General features: G+C 30.6%; 2 protein-coding genes across 2 annotated transcripts; one reads left to right on the top strand and one right to left on the bottom strand.

Moving 5' to 3' along the window:
• Positions 1-668: 668 nt before the first annotated feature.
• Positions 669-4392, bottom strand: LOC132920900 (NADH-ubiquinone oxidoreductase 49 kDa subunit). The gene is made up of 11 exons (XM_060983628.1): positions 4202-4392; positions 3917-4142; positions 3657-3858; positions 3406-3593; positions 3178-3341; positions 2998-3117; positions 1943-2072; positions 1778-1874; positions 1573-1713; positions 1432-1485; positions 669-821 (listed from the first exon to the last, which is right to left on the bottom strand). The coding sequence occupies exons 1-10, from the start codon at positions 4282-4284 to the stop codon at positions 1448-1450; spliced, it is 1389 nt and encodes a 462-aa protein (XP_060839611.1). The 5' UTR covers positions 4285-4392; the 3' UTR covers positions 669-821; positions 1432-1447.
• Positions 4393-4512: 120 nt separating this feature from the next.
• On the top strand, positions 4513-5395 carry LOC132920902 (large ribosomal subunit protein bL27m). The gene is made up of 3 exons (XM_060983629.1): positions 4513-4738; positions 4843-5012; positions 5076-5395. The coding sequence occupies exons 1-3, from the start codon at positions 4681-4683 to the stop codon at positions 5277-5279; spliced, it is 432 nt and encodes a 143-aa protein (XP_060839612.1). The 5' UTR covers positions 4513-4680; the 3' UTR covers positions 5280-5395.
• Positions 5396-19797: the final 14402 nt, after the last annotated feature.

The raw sequence follows: 19797 nt of genomic DNA, 5'->3' as shown, positions 1-19797 counted from the left end.
ATAGTCTAACAAAAACATGTGTGTAAAAAGTGTCTTTGGAAGCCTTATAAAGCAAATTAGCATCAACAATTTTTAATAAATAAATTAGGTACTCTCATAATGAATTTATTTTTGGTACTGTTATTTTTAATCTTGAATAATAACTTCATGTTGTCTTTAAAAAATAAAAATTAATATAATGTTTTATGTTTGTAAGATAACCAGTGCCGGATCTAGTATATTTTTTTACCTGGGACAAAGTTTAAAATTAGCTCCCCCTCCCATAATCCAGCTTCCTCTATTATACCACAGTTATACTTATGTACTCTCGTTCCGTGATCATTGCTAACATAACTATGTTGAATTATCGAATTAAAACTATTTAATTTGTAAATACTAATGTAATAATAATCTGACTATAAACGATTCCAATTGTATTAAAAAAATTAAAATGTAATAAAAAAAGTATGAGTTTAAAATTTGAAATTTGCTCTCTTATAATGTTTAGCGCCCGTGACATGGGCCCCGGATTCCCCCCTTCCCCTAGATCCGGTACTTAAGATAACACACAACATAATTTTACATAACGTATATTATTATAGTTGTTTGTATTAATATGACTTGAAGAAAGTGTCATAAACAAGATTGAATCTAAAACAACTAGGGCTTATTAATTAAAAATAAATATATACAGTTAATCAACCAGTAGTTTTGCACTACTGTAGTATACTTAGATAAAATTAATATAATTTCAATATTTATACAGCTTTATCTCTATAAAAACACTTTACTTCATGATTTAATATATTATATAATGCACAGGAACAATACTGCACTTGTGTCTGAAAAAAAAATATATAATTTATATACTTTTAGATTTAATTATCAATATGCATCTGAGGGTTTTAAAAAATCAAATTATATTACTTATTATATTAAAAAGAATATTTATTTATAAAAGTTTTTGTCACCTACTGAGAATATTTGTTAGAATAACAAATACATTTATTGGAATATAATATATAACTATAATTTATTAAATAGTTACAAGAAATAATTTTATTACATTCTATCAAATATTATATGTACATAATGAGTAAAGAATGCTATTTAGTATTTATATAATTCAATTATATTTTAAAATAATCTATATTTCTAGGCTAAAAATACTAACATATCAAATGTTTTTAAACATTTTATGGTTAAATAAAAACTAACGTACACAGAAAATATTTTATCTTTGCAAATAATATTTCATAACAGATAAATTTAGTTATATACGAATGCCATATAACACATTATTAATTATAATACACTAGATAATCTGGTAAATACAATAACTTTAGAATCAATAAAATGCGTGTAAGCTAAAAAATAATTTATTTTAAATCATTGAATAACAAATGACATTATATTAAGTTACTTAGCTTTGAAACAAGAACAAATACTTACCAATAAACACAAAAACTTAACGATCAATTTCACCAAAGACAACGTCAAGAGTTCCTAAAAAAAAAAAAATGTTGAATATAAATGAGTCACTATTTAATGCTAAGTAATAATTAAAAGTTATTGAAATAAGTTAGTAATTACCAATAATAGCAACAATATCAGCAAGGAAGTGTTTTTTTCCTATCTTCTCTAATGCAGCAAGATGTGCAAATCCAGGTGCTTTGATTTTACATCTATATGGTTTAGAAGTACCATCAGAAACTAAATAAACACCAAATTCACCTATAAAAAATAATTAATAATTATCAAGAACTATAAAAAAAAAATAGAAATGTGTTTTAGTTACCCTTGGGTGCTTCAATTGCAGTATATGTAGCACCTGGAGGTACTTGATAACCTTGTGTAAACAATTTGAAATGATGAATTAAGGCTTCCATGGAGTTCTAAAAGTATAAATAAGTTATACAATAAACATTTTTAGTGCTAAATATATTGAATATTGATTTATTACTTTCATTTCTGATCTAGATGGTGTTGATACTTTCATGTCATCAGTTTTAATTTCTCCAGCTGGCATTTGATTCAAACACTGTTCAATAATTCTGAGTGATTGTCTCATTTCTGCAACTCTACATAAGTATCTGCAAATACAAACAAATACATTAAAATATACAAAACACATAACATCACATAAAATACAATAGCCAATAAACATATATGAATATATACATATAATAACAATAAATGTATATAATCATGAAATAGTTCTTTATTATAATAGATGCAATAGATAATTCATATACCATGGAATTCTTTTACAATCAATTTAGAAAAAGTTATATCCATGATAGTTATGAAAATTCAAAACAAGCGAATGATTAGATGACTTCAACAAATTTAAAACTAACTATAAATTGATACTTCCGCGAAAACACATTACATTGCATTTATAATAAAATAAGGTTATTTTGGAACATTTTTATTTTATATTAAACATAACTTTTGAGCGAATTATTACATTTTTTTTCAATATCATAACATTTTTATTAATCTGATAGTACCTATTTTGGTCCCAAAGTTGTCAATTTATATAAATTAAATTGTTATTCTCAGTTGTATATATATTTTAATAGGCAATTTTAAATAATATACTGACAAATATATATACAAATAAATATTATGTAATTAGAAATTTTAAAAATTAATAAAGTTCACTGAAGTTATCATTAAACAAACATTTAATGTTAAGTACATATGCGTATTATCAACTATTGCAGTCATATTTTATACACTTGTGGTCTGTGGTAGACAAAAACATTTAATTGATAAATTAAATTAGTTTTTTTCAGTAAACAAAGAAAATTATTAATATGAAGTTCTTAACATAATTCTTTAAAAGCTTTTTTTTTTTAAATATAATTGTATATTTTCAGTACAGTATTTTATAGTATAGATGCATAATGTAACATTTTGGAGCACATTATGATATTTTTAAATTTTAAGAGCATATTTCATAGATTTTTAGAGCATATCAATCTTAAGTGTTTAACTCTACTCATAACTAACCTGTCATAACAGTCACCACGAGCACCAATAGGTATGTCAAAATCAACAAGATGGTATGCATCATAAGGCTGTGTTTGACGTAAATCCCATTTGATACCAGAACCACGTAACATAACACCACTAAAAAAACAACATTATTTTATATTCATTAAAGTTTAAATAAATCAGCACGAAACTAACCTAAAACCTAAATTTAGAGCGTCTTCGGCGCTCACAACACCTATATCACGTGTCCTAGCAATCCAAATACCATTATTTGTAAGCATATCTTCAGTTTCATCAATACGTTCTCCAAACTTTGATATAAACTGATAAATATCATCCATTAATCCAAGTGGTATATCCTAAATAAATACATTTTGATGTAAATATAATATATTCATAGTGTTATGTATCATATTTACATACCTGAGATACACCTCCGGGACGAATGTATGCAGCATGCATCCTAGCTCCAGATACTCTTTCATAGAATTCCATCATTTTTTCTCGTTCTTCAAATAACCAAAAGAATGGTGTCATAGCACCAATATCTAACGCATGTGTACCAATAGCCATAATATGATTTAACAAACGAGTAATTTCCGCAAACAAAGCTTAAAAAAAACCTCATTATTAATATCAATAAAGAATTTTAAAAAGGTAATTAAAATTCTTACTTCTGATATACTTTGCCCTCAATGGTATATCAATGTTCAACAACTTTTCCACAGCCAACGAATAACACTGTTCATTACACATCATAGATACATAATCAAGACGATCAAAATATGGCAATGCTTGAGTATATGTCTTGTATTCAATTAATTTTTCTGTACCACGGTGTAAAAGTCCAATATGAGGATCAGCTCGTATAACAACCTACAATTTAATAACCATGTAATAAAATTATGATTTATTTGTTATTCATGAGTTTTACCTCTCCTGCCAGTTCAAGTACTAATCTAAGTACACCGTGGGCAGCTGGATGTTGTGGTCCAAAATTGATGGTCATGTTTTTCACTTCTCGTTCAACAGGCTGCGGATTAGAATTCCATGCTTCCACCTTCCAATCACCTGCTTCTTCGGGTACAAACATTACAGGTCGTTCGAATTTTTTCATTTCTTCGACGCCCGGGTACCATTTTGATGCACTCCTAACGTGTCTGTAAGTAATTAATAGTTGTGAGCATTATGTAGTATACATTATTTAATGTTTACTTACTGATAGATTCGGTCATTTGCGGCCAAATACTTCGATAGGTGGCCCAAGTTATTTCTTTTCACTAAATTCAAAACTGAAACCATTTTTAATATGAAAATTACTATGATACCAAAAGACCGAAAGGGGAAACTGGAGAAAAGTTCCCTAGACCCTATCTCTATACTCTATTGAAATTTTTTTGTAAGCGATTTAATTTAATCATTCTATACCTATCACTTATTTCTGTAGGTCTTCCATGGAAGAATAAACAATATTACCAGATTTTTCAAAATATTTGATAATACTATGAGCCGGATTGATATTATTATCTACAAGCGTGATTGTAGCTAATACCTATTAATTATTATTGAATAAAGTTTTAGTTTATTACTTTCATACTTTGTTAGATTCAAAATTTCGTTTCAGATTATTTATTATTTTGTAAAATAGATTTTTGAAAATAAATTCAAAGGTGCTATAATATTTCTTTATTGGTTTACATGATGCTAAGTAATTTGTCATTTCCTAATCTCGTTTCAACAGTAGGGACATTATTATGTAAGTAAAAGGAATTATTGTTAACATTTTAATAGGTTAAATTTAAAATGATCTAAACTTATCAATAGATTACAATTAACTGTGTGCTTAAATTATTTATTTAGTTCGTAACAGTGTTCGATATGCATCCAAAAAATCTGGTACAAGTACAGCTAATGTCGGTGGCCGAGTTCGTCCTAAACATAGAGGTATCAGGTACAACGATGGCCTTGAAGTCCAAGCTGGCACCATGTTAGTATTGCAGAGGGAACTAAGATTTCATCCAGGCCTTCATGTAAGTTGCTACTAGCTTATTTAATTTTTGAAATATTGTATTAATAATTTTTTATACGTAAAGGTTGGTTTTGGGCGCAACGGCACATTGTTTGCTTTGGAACAAGGTAAAGTAGTTGTTTCATGTGAAAAGATGGATCCAAATTGGAATCATACTTGGGTTCAAAGATTTTACAGCCACCGCAAAGGACAGACAATTTACAAAAAATTCTTTAATATTATACCAAAGCCACAACACAATCGATTTAAACTTGTTGAATCCATTTAGACTGTTGTTAAAATTAAGATTTTAGCCTATGAAACCTATTACTGTAATTTGTTTGTAGAATTTTTTTAAAATTATATTTATATGAAATAAACATATAATTAATTAATATTTATTAATTTTAGTTTCAATTTTGTAACACATTTTTTTGAATTTAATCAAACAATATCAGTAAATTCTAAAAAAAGTATTTGAATTTAAAATATTAATGAAAACATAAGATATGTTATTAAGTTCTTGTCGTTGCTATACTTTATATATATTTTAGTAAATACCTAAAGGAATCTTATGTAATGATGAGTACCTACACTGATCCTCAGGATGTATAAATATATTTCTTTGTTTATACACACTAACATGCAATGAAATATAATGTTGGAATATATATAAAATGGTCACACCAGGGCCGGCGCTAGCAAATTTTGATAGAGGGGGAGGCTATAAATATATGAATTTTCCGACTAGATTTTAAAATCTAAAACAAAAATCTGCAAGTATTATATCTGTCAACTATCTCACACACAAGTAACATAGAAAGTGTTGCATTCAGAATAATTCAATAATTAGAATAATCTATTTAATTATGTTATTGTAAAACTAGAGTAAATTTATATATTGTAAAATTTAAAGATAAAATTATTATCCGGGCATATTGGAAAGATTTATTGATATTTAAATTTTAAAGAAAGTTAGTATTTTAAATTTATAATCTTTTTATTGATTTTTAAATTAACATAACTTACTTTATGTTTAAAATATCAATAAAACACTCCGAAATCCTCTAGATTCTAGACTATATACATGTTGATTGTTGACAACCGCCATCTTCAGACAATCTCCGTCATCACCACTGTTAAACGATAATATTAATCGTATAAAAACGTATTTGACGTTCAAATTTATTGTTTTAGTTATAATTTAGTATTTATGAATATTTGGAATTTACCGAATAGTGAAAAAGATGCCGTTGAATTATTTCAAGAGAAGTGTTTACTTCCGAGACACAGTCAATATAAATAAGGTCATAAAAAAAAATTATGCATCAGGAAAAATGAAATTTTTTGGAAATGCAATATAATAAGACATGTCAACATAAAAGAAATAAGCTTACCTATGTCCTATTGGTAATTGGTTTGAAAATAGTCGTTTGTCTTTTTTAACAATACTTCGTTTTATATATTGCTGGAGTGCAGAAATTACCTCCATTAAATTTTGCAGCATTTGAATATGAAATCATGGACCATGGCATTATATTAATTATATAAATGACAAATTCATGTTGGTCGAGATAATGGAATTGAGAAAATTATAAAACGTTTATATACTATATAATATATACATATATATTAATATATTATAAATTATCAATTTGAACAAAACATGTAAATTTCATTAATGGTGATAAAAATCAAAAGATATAAATATTTTCCCAAACTCTATAGATGCTTGGATGTAATATAATTTACTAATGTAGTTAGTGCCGCAACTACCGGTGTGCGGAGGTGCTAGGGGTGCAAAAAACCCCCGGTCCCCAAATTAATTCATAACAATAAGCCTGTGGCCGAACTATTTGGAATATTTTCTAAATATTTTTTTTTCATATTATATATCATTATAATCTATAATGTTTTGAAGCTCTGGCTTAAACTTAACTAACGATTCACATTATGGCAAAATGTTAAAGAGTGTAAAGCACTGAGGACTGAGCCACTGACGAGTAAGGACTGATAAGTATAATATTATAGAACGATAAAATTATTAAAAAAGGTGAGCGACACGTGACACGTCACGTGTCAACAAACAAGACTATCGTTAGTCTATTCACCAATATAAATAACCACACTTTAACCCTATATATACCATCAACACCACTGCAGTTGATTTAATTGTATTGAAAAATGTAATGCATGAGATATCACTAAATTAAATGATTCCAGTTCCAGACGTTCCGGCCATTCATCAATCCGTTTATTGCGAACGCGAAGACGTTTCCAAATTAATTAAAGCAATAGTGGCTCAATGACTGAACCCGCCGTTAAAATCTAAAAGCCTTTATAATCCGTACAACCCGAAGAATGGTCTCGGCTGTGACGTCTACTCAGATAAAATATCAGTTAAGACTTAATAGGATCTTACACACCTAACCTAGGTAAACAGTAGACATAAATTGGGAATGCTTATAGCCTACAAAAACTCCTCAAACCCTGTCTAAAAGAATAACGAAAAATAATGAATAATTATTAATTACACATATAGCGTATTATTAAGTAATAAAATATATTATTCAATAATAATGCATCGATATTTAATAATAAGCAGTAAATCAGTTAAGTATAATAAAAAATAATAGCATAAAAAAATAACCGGCAAGGCGAGTATTATACGTAGCGTATCATATAAGTTTATTCACAAATGAAATTTATATTTGTGTATTTTTATACAGATTTTAGGCAACAACTTTTTAATATATAAATGTCGAATGATACTGCGCGTTCTTTGTTTGTGTGTACCCATATAGTTACCGTTTTTCTACATTTTATTATTATTATTATCTAAATTATATTATACCTACTGATGGGCTTTGTTCTAATTATTGTTGATCAATAAGCCCTAAGGTTCATGTATGTTGAATATTAAACTTATTATATTTAATTTGTGAATAATATTAATTGTTAGTCTATTATACCATTATAATGTTGTACGGAAACATTGCAACAAATTCCTATTTTTAATTTCATCACATTATGAGGCAACGTCCTATATTTATATAATGTGACTATAATATATATTATAGACATGCACGATGCACACAATTATTCATGACGCTTTATTATTGATCAGGTCGATTCGAATACTACTGTTGATTGAGTTCAGGACTACTCACACTCACTGTAATTACATTGCAAATAATGTATTTAATGCAGTGCTGTCGGTATGTTTACGCACACAGCACAAGCATGCAGATTTTCGGTCAATGAATATTCACAAAGTAATAAATCTACAAACTATATGCATACAATGTAAGTGATGCAAATGCAGTTATGTAATTGTTATAATTATTTTATTATATTTTTTAGTAAGCTTCCTGCCAATAAACTTGCGGATGTCCGCTTCCCGATGTAAATGTCTGCGGAGCAAAGCCCCCCACATCACCTTCAGCCACCCATAATCCCCAAAAATCATTACATTTATTATATAAAAAATTTTTAAAATAAAGAAACATTTTTTTATTTTTTACACATCATCCAATGACATTATAATTTAAATTACGATTTATAAAGATAAATAACATGTTATTATAATAACTCCATCAATACACCTACAAAAAACTTATCATGTAATATTACCTACATATATACACCAATACACCCATGTATACAGTCTATACAGACATACAGTATTGTGCGACACAAACGTCGTCGAGAAACGATTTTATGGTATACAGCACAACCCGTGGTTGAAGTCGTTGAAGATATAAATATGACGTAAAAATTTAGCTACCGAAAACAACACAAATAATATAAATATATAATGCAATTTATTGAATAAAAAAAAAAAACAGTATTGTACATCGACAAATGGGCTTTGAACCAAACGTACCTATATTATATACGTGTACATTAAAGCAATAACAATAGAATAAATATCACGTACATCGATCGGCGTCCGCGATCCTATGAGCGAAAATAAAAAGAATGAAGAAAAACGTCCGGGGGACTTGTCGGCGGTCGTACGGCGAAAAAATCGTATATACGCACGGCTTTCAAAAGACGCAAACTAGGTACGCGAATACGAAAAGAACGTGTTGGAAAAAACTCTGGAAAAGTCTTAAGATCCCGTGAAAAGTTTGTACATAATAAATAATTGTTTAATATTTTAACTTTTAATTTTTTGTCTGAGAGGGGGGATTTTTCTGTAAGGTGTGGGGGAGATGCACGGATAAGGTATTAAATTCTTCTTTCCCTTTTTATTATTATTATTTTTATTATTCTTATTCCTAATCTTATTATTATTATTAATATTACTATTTTTATTATTATTATAATTATTTTATTCTCATAATAATTTTTATTTAAATTGTGCGTTTATCGGCGATTGCACTATTGGGGTTTCTACGGTTTCTTGTTATCTGTCACAGAACACCGGACCGGTCCTGTGTTATCGCTAATGAACCAAGTATAAAAGGCCCTGTGAAACGACCAGCATTGACATTCACTGTCTTTCCTCCGTCGTAGCAAGACCCACCCGGGCAGACTTGCGCGATTGAGGAAGGCCAGATGCCTTCTTTTTTTTTTCTTTTTTTATCCTATAAAAGCTGAGCAATTAACTCAACCGTGGCCAATCGCTGTTACAAAGTGAATTGTACTGGACCGGTCCTGTGTTATCGCTAATGAACTAGGTATAAAAGGCCCTGTGAATCGACCAGCATTGACATTCACTGTCTTTCCTCCGTCGTAGCAAGACCCACCCGGGCAGACTTGCGCGATTAAGGAAGGCATCTGATGTCTATATTTTTTGTCAGAAACTTTTTGATTTTTTGCATATATTATGTTGCCTGCGCATTATATCGCTTTTACTCAAATTATTAAATAGTGATTTTATTCATAACTAATTCGTAGCTCTAACATTTCCTTAGCTCAACCTCTGGCATGCACAAACAAAATTCGACCTTGGCTTTGTTCCGTGGCTTATATAAGTCTGGCACATTTCGGGCGCAAGACTGCCAGTGCTTGATGAGTTGCGGTTGCGGGAACACTGATCGTCACGTCTGTCTTAAATATTTGTGTATTTTATTTTTTTTTTATATTCCCGTATCACGCGATAAACAGTCATTTGTAGGAATACATTATTCGTGAGTGTTCAAGTAAGTTTCCCAAACAGAACGTATATTCGTAAAAACCCCGTTTCCCTGTGCGTTATCGACATTGTCGACACGCGCAGAGCTACGGCAGGTTACGTTCCGCAGAAATGACGATTCGCGCGTACGTCGGATCTAGTGAGCAGATGGCACAGTTCCAGTGACTCGTCAGAGTTCCGCGTTACGGGTGTATCGCTTTCGTTTGAGCTGCCCGTCTCGTGTGCCACTGTAATGATCTGACAACGCGTGCGATTCGATTCTGATCCGATTATTCGGTGGCTGCGACGTCGTTGAATGACATACGAATCTGTTCGAAACATTGTACACATTACGAAAACGTTAATTTATTTTTTTGGTGTTTGTGAAATTTTAACCTTTATTAAATATTCATTATACACATTTTTTTTTTTTTAGATTTCCTATAAAAAAAGTAGCAATTATAAGAGCATGTCATAAATACTAAGATGAACGACCATAAAACAATAGTTGTATTAAATTGGAACGTTAACGGATTAAGAAATAAAACAGATGAATTAAACAAAATTCTAAGAGAGCACAACGTAGATGTTGCATCAATAACTGAAACTCATTTAAAGAATACCCACAATATTGATATACCCGATTACAAAATATATCGCGTAAATCGAGAGACAACATATTCCGTAGACGGTTTTGTCGACGAAATACATCGTGGTGTGGGTGGCGTAGCCTTACTAGTTCGCGAGAATATTATTTCGCAGACGCAAATACCTTTAGACGATCTTTGTTTAGAGTGTCTGGATGTCGTAGCGGTTTCGATTATCATTAATAATAAACCAACATTGATGGTAAGCGCTTATCGACCGCCCAAAAAAAATGAATATCGATGACTTCGTTAAACTAATGGGTCGAAACGAATCAGTTATCATTGCCGGAGACCTAAACTCTAAACACCATAATTGGGGCTGTCGTGTCGACAACCCAAGTGGACGCAAACTTAATACTTGGATTGCCGAAAACCGTTACACAATACTTGGACCAACAGATCCTACTCATATTCCTACGGATAGAAATAGACGACCAGATATCTTAGACGTTGTAGTGACAAAATCGTTTCCGTTTAGTAGAACCAAGCAAGAAACACTTGCAGGGCACAGTTCTGACCACAAGCCAGTAAAAAATAACATTTTATTGGTAATTACAATTTACAATCACATGGGCATTTTACCTCAACATATATTATGTTCCTTAATTCAAAACAAACACGATGCTAGACGCATTTGACAAAACCAAAGAAAATCGGAAAAAAAAAAAAATTAGTTAAATTCATTAAAGACGTAAAAACGACATAACAAAACTTCTGGAAATAAATTGAATGACAAGATCTTGAATATAAAATATTATGTCAATATCTTGAACATTATTATTTTTTTTTTTTTTTTGTGTATGTACTTGTGCATACACGATATATTAAGTAGTCAATAATATGGTTTTCAATTTTTTTTAGTTTTTTTTTTCTTTTTATAAATGTCAATAAAAATTATTTTTGTTAATAACTATAATTAAGAGGACTGTGATGAATTAAAAATAAGCCCGTACGTTGCTTATTGATAAAACTTCACCTTATAATAATATATTAACTGAGCTGGTATAGTTAGCTATTTTAATGAATAATAATTAAAGGGATTCTGAACGTCGACTTTCTTTATCCTATCTCTTATTATAGATTAAAGCATATAATTATTACGATTGATTGGGATCGTGAGTACATATTTATAAACTAAGGATATAATGATTGGTGATGCACCTGAGTCTGCATGTCTCAATTGACTTGTCGTTGATGAGGATTTTACCTTTGTAATTTGTGTAAATATATATTAATATAATTTCTTACCTTGTTGATGTTTTTGAACAGTTGTAGAATTTGTGAAGAGAATATTAATAATGTTAATTTTCTTGAAATAATTGCAAATATAATCTTAAGTTTTGAATAGAAAACTCTTTAATAATTCACAACAAGATATTATAAGATTTGAAATAGAACAGAGTTAATTTAATAAGCGGTTATTTATGAGTGTGGTGAATTTTACATGTATATATAAATATATCTCTTATTTGTCTATTTTCTAATAGACAAATGTACTTTAGTATCAAAGCTAACATCAAAAAATGTGATGACAGAGACAACACGTACGGGTAGAACGTCCTGTAATGATATCTACATCATTGCGCCACACAGCTTCATGTTTTGATATCATCATAATACTATTAAATATGTTATTACTAAAAAAACCACTTAACAAATATCTGAACCCATGTACCCTGATATTATTCAAAATGTACAAAACCATTAATAAATAATAACTATACATATATATACATGTAAAAATGCCATTATATTACAAAAACATATTTTGATGTATTTATACAAAATAAACAACAACAATTTAATTTGGAACAACAAGGTATCAAAGATCAATACTATAAGTAGAGCCCCCTTTTTAATATTCAAGCCAGTCTGCTTACTTTAGCCATTTTCATACGCACCGTCTCAATTCACCACACTCATAAATAACCGCTTATTAAATTAACTCTGTTCTATTTCAAATCTTATAATATCTTGTTGTGAATTATTAAAGAGTTTTCTATTCAAAACTTAAGATTATATTTGCAATTATTTCAAGAAAATTAACATTATTAATATTCTCTTCACAAATTCTACAACTGTTCAAAAACATCAACAAGGTAAGAAATTATATTAATATATATTTACACAAATTACAAAGGTAAAATCCTCATCAACGACAAGTCAATTGAGACATGCAGACTCAGGTGCATCACCAATCATTATATCCTTAGTTTATAAATATGTACTCACGATCCCAATCAATCGTAATAATTATATGCTTTAATCTATAATAAGAGATAGGATAAAGAAAGTCGACGTTCAGAATCCCTTTAATTATTATTCATTAAAATAGCTAACTATACCAGCTCAGTTAATATATTATTATAAGGTGAAGTTTTATCAATAAGCAACGTACGGGCTTATTTTTAATTCATCACAGTCCTCTTAATTATAGTTATTAACAAAAATAATTTTTATTGACATTTATAAAAAGAAAAAAAAAACTAAAAAAAATTGAAAACCATATTATTGACTACTTAATATATCGTGTATGCACAAGTACATACACAAAAAAAAAAAAAAAATAATAATGTTCAAGATATTGACATAATATTTTATATTCAAGATCTTGTCATTCAATTTATTTCCAGAAGTTTTGTTATGTCGTTTTTACGTCTTTAATGAATTTAACTAATTTTTTTTTTTTCCGATTTTCTTTGGTTTTGTCAAATGCGTCTAGCATCGTGTTTGTTTTGAATTAAGGAACATAATATATGTTGAGGTAAAATGCCCATGTGATTGTAAATTGTAATTACCAATAAAATGTTATTTTTACTGGCTTGTGGTCAGAACTGTGCCCTGCAAGTGTTTCTTGCTTGGTTCTACTAAACGGAAACGATTTTGTCACTACAACGTCTAAGATATCTGGTCGTCTATTTCTATCCGTAGGAATATGAGTAGGATCTGTTGGTCCAAGTATTGTGTAACGGTTTTCGGCAATCCAAGTATTAAGTTTGCGTCCACTTGGGTTGTCGACACGACAGCCCCAATTATGGTGTTTAGAGTTTAGGTCTCCGGCAATGATAACTGATTCGTTTCGACCCATTAGTTTAACGAAGTCATCGATATTCATTTTTTTGGGCGGTCGATAAGCGCTTACCATCAATGTTGGTTTATTATTAATGATAATCGAAACCGCTACGACATCCAGACACTCTAAACAAAGATCGTCTAAAGGTATTTGCGTCTGCGAAATAATATTCTCGCGAACTAGTAAGGCTACGCCACCCACACCACGATGTATTTCGTCGACAAAACCGTCTACGGAATATGTTGTCTCTCGATTTACGCGATATATTTTGTAATCGGGTATATCAATATTGTGGGTATTCTTTAAATGAGTTTCAGTTATTGATGCAACATCTACGTTGTGCTCTCTTAGAATTTTGTTTAATTCATCTGTTTTATTTCTTAATCCGTTAACGTTCCAATTTAATACAACTATTGTTTTATGGTCGTTCATCTTAGTATTTATGACATGCTCTTATAATTGCTACTTTTTTATAGGAAATCTAAAAAAAAAAAAATGTGTATAATGAATATTTAATAAAGGTTAAAATTTCACAAACACCAAAAAAATAAATTAACGTTTTCGTAATGTGTACAATGTTTCGAACAGATTCGTATGTCATTCAACGACGTCGCAGCCACCGAATAATCGGATCAGAATCGAATCGCACGCGTTGTCAGATCATTACAGTGGCACACGAGACGGGCAGCTCAAACGAAAGCGATACACCCGTAACGCGGAACTCTGACGAGTCACTGGAACTGTGCCATCTGCTCACTAGATCCGACGTACGCGCGAATCGTCATTTCTGCGGAACGTAACCTGCCGTAGCTCTGCGCGTGTCGACAATGTCGATAACGCACAGGGAAACGGGGGTTTTTACGAATATACGTTCTGTTTGGGAAACTTACTTGAACACTCACGAATAATGTATTCCTACAAATGACTGTTTATCGCGTGATACGGGAATATAAAAAAAAAATAAAATACACAAATATTTAAGACAGACGTGACGATCAGTGTTCCCGCAACCGCAACTCATCAAGCACTGGCAGTCTTGCGCCCGAAATGTGCCAGACTTATATAAGCCACGGAACAAAGCCAAGGTCGAATTTTGTTTGTGCATGCCAGAGGTTGAGCTAAGGAAATGTTAGAGCTACGAATTAGTTATGAATAAAATCACTATTTAATAATTTGAGTAAAAGCGATATAATGCGCAGGCAACATAATATATGCAAAAAATCAAAAAGTTTCTGACAAAAAATATAGACATCAGATGCCTTCCTTAATCGCGCAAGTCTGCCCGGGTGGGTCTTGCTACGACGGAGGAAAGACAGTGAATGTCAATGCTGGTCGATTCACAGGGCCTTTTATACCTAGTTCATTAGCGATAACACAGGACCGGTCCAGTACAATTCACTTTGTAACAGCGATTGGCCACGGTTGAGTTAATTGCTCAGCTTTTATAGGATAAAAAAAGAAAAAAAAAAGAAGGCATCTGGCCTTCCTCAATCGCGCAAGTCTGCCCGGGTGGGTCTTGCTACGACGGAGGAAAGACAGTGAATGTCAATGCTGGTCGTTTCACAGGGCCTTTTATACTTGGTTCATTAGCGATAACACAGGACCGGTCCGGTGTTCTGTGACAGATAACAAGAAACCGTAGAAACCCCAATAGTGCAATCGCCGATAAACGCACAATTTAAATAAAAATTATTATGAGAATAAAATAATTATAATAATAATAAAAATAGTAATATTAATAATAATAATAAGATTAGGAATAAGAATAATAAAAATAATAATAATAAAAAGGGAAAGAAGAATTTAATACCTTATCCGTGCATCTCCCCCACACCTTACAGAAAAATCCCCCCTCTCAGACAAAAAATTAAAAGTTAAAATATTAAACAATTATTTATTATGTACAAACTTTTCACGGGATCTTAAGACTTTTCCAGAGTTTTTTCCAACACGTTCTTTTCGTATTCGCGTACCTAGTTTGCGTCTTTTGAAAGCCGTGCGTATATACGATTTTTTCGCCGTACGACCGCCGACAAGTCCCCCGGACGTTTTTCTTCATTCTTTTTATTTTCGCTCATAGGATCGCGGACGCCGATCGATGTACGTGATATTTATTCTATTGTTATTGCTTTAATGTACACGTATATAATATAGGTACGTTTGGTTCAAAGCCCATTTGTCGATGTACAATACTGTTTTTTTTTTTTATTCAATAAATTGCATTATATATTTATATTATTTGTGTTGTTTTCGGTAGCTAAATTTTTACGTCATATTTATATCTTCAACGACTTCAACCACGGGTTGTGCTGTATACCATAAAATCGTTTCTCGACGACGTTTGTGTCGCACAATACTGTATGTCTGTATAGACTGTATACATGGGTGTATTGGTGTATATATGTAGGTAATATTACATGATAAGTTTTTTGTAGGTGTATTGATGGAGTTATTATAATAACATGTTATTTATCTTTATAAATCGTAATTTAAATTATAATGTCATTGGATGATGTGTAAAAAATAAAAAAATGTTTCTTTATTTTAAAAATTTTTTATATAATAAATGTAATGATTTTTGGGGATTATGGGTGGCTGAAGGTGATGTGGGGGGCTTTGCTCCGCAGACATTTACATCGGGAAGCGGACATCCGCAAGTTTATTGGCAGGAAGCTTACTAAAAAATATAATAAAATAATTATAACAATTACATAACTGCATTTGCATCACTTACATTGTATGCATATAGTTTGTAGATTTATTACTTTGTGAATATTCATTGACCGAAAATCTGCATGCTTGTGCTGTGTGCGTAAACATACCGACAGCACTGCATTAAATACATTATTTGCAATGTAATTACAGTGAGTGTGAGTAGTCCTGAACTCAATCAACAGTAGTATTCGAATCGACCTGATCAATAATAAAGCGTCATGAATAATTGTGTGCATCGTGCATGTCTATAATATATATTATAGTCACATTATATAAATATAGGACGTTGCCTCATAATGTGATGAAATTAAAAATAGGAATTTGTTGCAATGTTTCCGTACAACATTATAATGGTATAATAGACTAACAATTAATATTATTCACAAATTAAATATAATAAGTTTAATATTCAACATACATGAACCTTAGGGCTTATTGATCAACAATAATTAGAACAAAGCCCATCAGTAGGTATAATATAATTTAGATAATAATAATAATAAAATGTAGAAAAACGGTAACTATATGGGTACACACAAACAAAGAACGCGCAGTATCATTCGACATTTATATATTAAAAAGTTGTTGCCTAAAATCTGTATAAAAATACACAAATATAAATTTCATTTGTGAATAAACTTATATGATACGCTACGTATAATACTCGCCTTGCCGGTTATTTTTTTATGCTATTATTTTTTATTATACTTAACTGATTTACTGCTTATTATTAAATATCGATGCATTATTATTGAATAATATATTTTATTACTTAATAATACGCTATATGTGTAATTAATAATTATTCATTATTTTTCGTTATTCTTTTAGACAGGGTTTGAGGAGTTTTTGTAGGCTATAAGCATTCCCAATTTATGTCTACTGTTTACCTAGGTTAGGTGTGTAAGATCCTATTAAGTCTTAACTGATATTTTATCTGAGTAGACGTCACAGCCGAGACCATTCTTCGGGTTGTACGGATTATAAAGGCTTTTAGATTTTAACGGCGGGTTCAGTCATTGAGCCACTATTGCTTTAATTAATTTGGAAACGTCTTCGCGTTCGCAATAAACGGATTGATGAATGGCCGGAACGTCTGGAACTGGAATCATTTAATTTAGTGATATCTCATGCATTACATTTTTCAATACAATTAAATCAACTGCAGTGGTGTTGATGGTATATATAGGGTTAAAGTGTGGTTATTTATATTGGTGAATAGACTAACGATAGTCTTGTTTGTTGACACGTGACGTGTCACGTGTCGCTCACCTTTTTTAATAATTTTATCGTTCTATAATATTATACTTATCAGTCCTTACTCGTCAGTGGCTCAGTCCTCAGTGCTTTACACTCTTTAACATTTTGCCATAATGTGAATCGTTAGTTAAGTTTAAGCCAGAGCTTCAAAACATTATAGATTATAATGATATATAATATGAAAAAAAAATATTTAGAAAATATTCCAAATAGTTCGGCCACAGGCTTATTGTTATGAATTAATTTGGGGACCGGGGGTTTTTTGCACCCCTAGCACCTCCGCACACCGGTAGTTGCGGCACTAACTACATTAGTAAATTATATTACATCCAAGCATCTATAGAGTTTGGGAAAATATTTATATCTTTTGATTTTTATCACCATTAATGAAATTTACATGTTTTGTTCAAATTGATAATTTATAATATATTAATATATATGTATATATTATATAGTATATAAACGTTTTATAATTTTCTCAATTCCATTATCTCGACCAACATGAATTTGTCATTTATATAATTAATATAATGCCATGGTCCATGATTTCATATTCAAATGCTGCAAAATTTAATGGAGGTAATTTCTGCACTCCAGCAATATATAAAACGAAGTATTGTTAAAAAAGACAAACGACTATTTTCAAACCAATTACCAATAGGACATAGGTAAGCTTATTTCTTTTATGTTGACATGTCTTATTATATTGCATTTCCAAAAAATTAAACAGTATTTGTTTTCAACAATCTTTACTCCTTTTGAAACTTGAGTAAGATCCTTAAGTTAATCTAAATTTTTTTTACAAACAATCGACCGGATAATGCAAAAGCCAAAAGGATCCACACGATTTTCTTTTGTTAATAGTCTTCCATATAACCCTACGTTTTCTTGCACTTCTATATTTTGAATTGCAAACAAATTTGCCGTTTCGTCGAAGTTTCCCATATTAACGAATTTAAACTAAAACAATGAAATTAAAGAGTAAATAATATGTTTATTAATGAGAAAATATATAGTTAATCAATTATTTATTAAGGTAATAGGTACTCATAAATAACAAAATAAAAGTATATTTTAATTTGTGGTAATACTACAAAATACGTACAAGGTAGGTACTGTTAAAGGGTAAGGTTATTAAGGTATCGTTATCTTTTATCATAATTATTTCCTATAGTCTTCGATATAATTTTGTCACTGGTTCATAATCCACTCGACTAATATAGTCGAATGGTTTTTGTTTGACTAAATTCTTAATTCATATCATAATTCATAATTCAAGAATACAAAATATTTATTTTCACACGATAAAAATTGTATTGCATGCGACAAAGTATATCACGATTTCGAGAATTAGTTATGATTGTTATGAATAATCAATTAATTTTTCTAATGATAATATTACGAAAATGTACTAATGATTATGATTGGCACCTCCCTAGGTTTTGATAGATGGGCGCCCTCGAGCATCATCAGTATAACCAAACGACGGTGACGCCGAATACATAGGGCTGGTTTAAAATCAAGAAAAACGGTTGGTGTATTATATATATGTGTGTATATGTGACAGCCGCCAACAAGCGACGTCATAGCACAGCAGTGGACGCAGTGACGACGACGAAGACGCTGTTCCAGGCGAGACGGCCGAGACGTTATATAAACCACTTACCAGTCGGACAGTGGACAATTTGACGTCGTCAATACGGCGATCTTTGCAAATACGCGCATTTCCGATTCGTACCGCCACAAATTGGACAGCGCTTTGAAAATTGTTTTTTTCATAATTGGTTTATCATCGGCCTTAGACTATTATTTCTTATAGTTTTTTGCCTCATTCGTCCAATTGTATCGCCCGCAAAATTTTCCTAAAAATTGGACTGTTTGTTCATCAAATTTTTTAAACAAACTATTCCACCATTCACTAAAATTGTTCGTTGGATGCTATTTTTACATCAATTGGTGTCTTACATATTTTTAAATAGAACTGTTACAG

The sequence above is a fragment of the Rhopalosiphum padi genome, chromosome 2, assembly GCF_020882245.1.
Source record: "Rhopalosiphum padi isolate XX-2018 chromosome 2, ASM2088224v1, whole genome shotgun sequence".
In the NCBI taxonomy this organism is placed as follows: Eukaryota; Metazoa; Arthropoda; class Insecta; order Hemiptera; family Aphididae; genus Rhopalosiphum; species Rhopalosiphum padi.
This window is presented reverse-complemented; position numbering and strand designations above follow the sequence as displayed.